General features: G+C 40.7%; 1 protein-coding gene across 1 annotated transcript; it reads right to left on the bottom strand.

Annotated features, from left to right (window-relative positions):
- Positions 1-599: 599 nt before the first annotated feature.
- LOC114753077 (uncharacterized) lies at positions 600-1,359 on the bottom strand. Its single transcript, XM_028941743.1, has 3 exons — positions 966-1,359; positions 836-876; positions 600-734 (listed from the first exon to the last, which is right to left on the bottom strand). Exons 1-3 carry the CDS (start codon positions 1,351-1,353, stop codon positions 600-602), a joined length of 564 nt encoding a protein of 187 aa, XP_028797576.1. The 5' UTR covers positions 1,354-1,359.
- Between the last annotated feature and the right edge of the window lie 345 nt (positions 1,360-1,704).

Here is a 1,704-nt window from a genome sequence, read left to right as displayed (position 1 = left end):
CTCCTCCAGTCTTTAATATAGGACTCAATTTTTGAGTTGATTTTGATCCTAAATATAAGACTCATTTCTCATATTTATCAATTTTCTCTAAATTACCCCTATGAATACTCTCTCAACCATAATCAAGTAGAAGAGGGAGATGGGGTATTAAGAAAGATGATTATGGTGTTTTAGGAAAAATGTGTCACTTTTCTTATAATTAACTAACTTACCTAATTTTCTTAATTTAATCAAATTAGTTAAATGGGTCTTACAGACCGGAGGAGTATTAAAAAATCACGCAAACATATTGATATGGCTCTGAGACTTGGAGCCATTCATGAGCATATGGGACGATGGGAAGCCATGGGATTATATTTCGATGGCAATAATATTAGAGGGATCGACTTAATACCCTCTTAAAAGATGAATCTTTCTAATTTCAGAGTGTAAAATTACGAAAAAGAGGGTTCGTTTTTCATGTAAGGCACGTGAACGCACTAGTTTTGCATTATATTTGTTCTTTTAACAGCGCTTACGTTGTTTTTTCACACTTAACCAAAAAGAGACATTAGAGGGAACAATAATCCTGCTTCGTTAGGGAAAGGAGATTCATTCTATTATAAGGGCTTTTCATCGTAGGATGCATGGCTAGTGTAGCAACCAAAACTTAGAAGATTCTTCTTCCTTCTGGGCATTCCCTTTTGCAGAGCACTTCTAAGTCCTCGTGTTCTTCTTTCTTTCTTCTTTCGTTCCTGCAGGAAAAAAAAATTCATAAAACCAACACATTTAAACAACAGATATAACATAATCTCAACTTTCTGAAAAAGCACGCACGCGTCGTGAAATATCAGACCTTCTTTTCCTCGGTTGGCTTATTCGTTGAATCCTCATCGCCTGCATATAAAGAAATGAACCCCATGAGAATGCAATGCAATTTTACTGCAAAAAAAAAAATATTCACAGAGAATAAGTAAAACAGAGACCGTTATTCTTGACGCTGGAGGCAGAGTCGTTGTCACTAATAAAACTGTGACTCCTGCTGGAGTTAGAGGAGGCAATGCAGTACACCCTGAAACTTGGGGACCTTGGAAAAATGAGGACTTCACTTTGATAATCCTCTTCCTCCTTTTCTCCCTCCTTCTCTCCTCCTTCACCCACCTGCTTCGCGTCCTTCCCCTGCGTCGACGACCCGCTTTTCTGGCTCCATTGGGCGAAAGACAGGACACTGTCGTCGCCGCCACGGTCGTGATGCTTGCTGGTGGCCGGCGAATTTATGTCTGTAATGTGGCCATCACTACTACTCATCATGCGTCCATGGCTAAGGGTTGCGGCGTCTTCTGGATTCAGCCTTGTTGACAAGCCGCAACCCATGATGGAGCAGAGGAAGATGACTGCGTTGGGATGGAATTGGGAGGGACCAATAAGTACTGTATAAAGGACACCCGAATTCGTTGGTACAGAGAGCCAACACGAGAGATGCCACAAAAGTTTTACGGTTACGATTAAGTTTGTAACAGAAGCTGTCCAATAAGGCTGTCCTCTGTTTGGTCGCCATTATGTATCTGTCAAGTGCCTAAAATTACCTGTTCCCTTTTTACATTCTTTCCATCTAATTGTGATGTCGCCTCCAATCCAACAACGACACAACACTATATCATTAGAGCAAGTTACACGAAGCTTATTTCTATTGCGTTTTACAGGAGTGCTGTGGCATCACACGCT

Source organism: Neltuma alba, unplaced genomic scaffold (genome assembly GCF_004799145.2).
Source record: "Neltuma alba isolate B1F8T4 unplaced genomic scaffold, ASM479914v2 tig00007672_pilon, whole genome shotgun sequence".
Taxonomy (NCBI): domain Eukaryota; kingdom Viridiplantae; phylum Streptophyta; class Magnoliopsida; order Fabales; family Fabaceae; genus Neltuma; species Neltuma alba.
This window is presented reverse-complemented; position numbering and strand designations above follow the sequence as displayed.

Excerpts from the sequence above, each read along its gene's own strand:
- LOC114753077 (XM_028941743.1), bottom strand. The coding sequence starts at position 1,353 with ATGGGTTGCGGCTTGTCAACAAGGCTGAATCCAGAAGACGCCGCAACC. Across the intron at positions 877-965 it reads CTCCAGCGTCAAGAATAACG|GCGATGAGGATTCAACGAAT; the intron begins GTCTCTGTTTTA and ends CTTTATATGCAG. Across the intron at positions 735-835 it reads AGCCAACCGAGGAAAAGAAG|GAACGAAAGAAGAAAGAAAG; the intron begins GTCTGATATTTC and ends TTTTTCCTGCAG.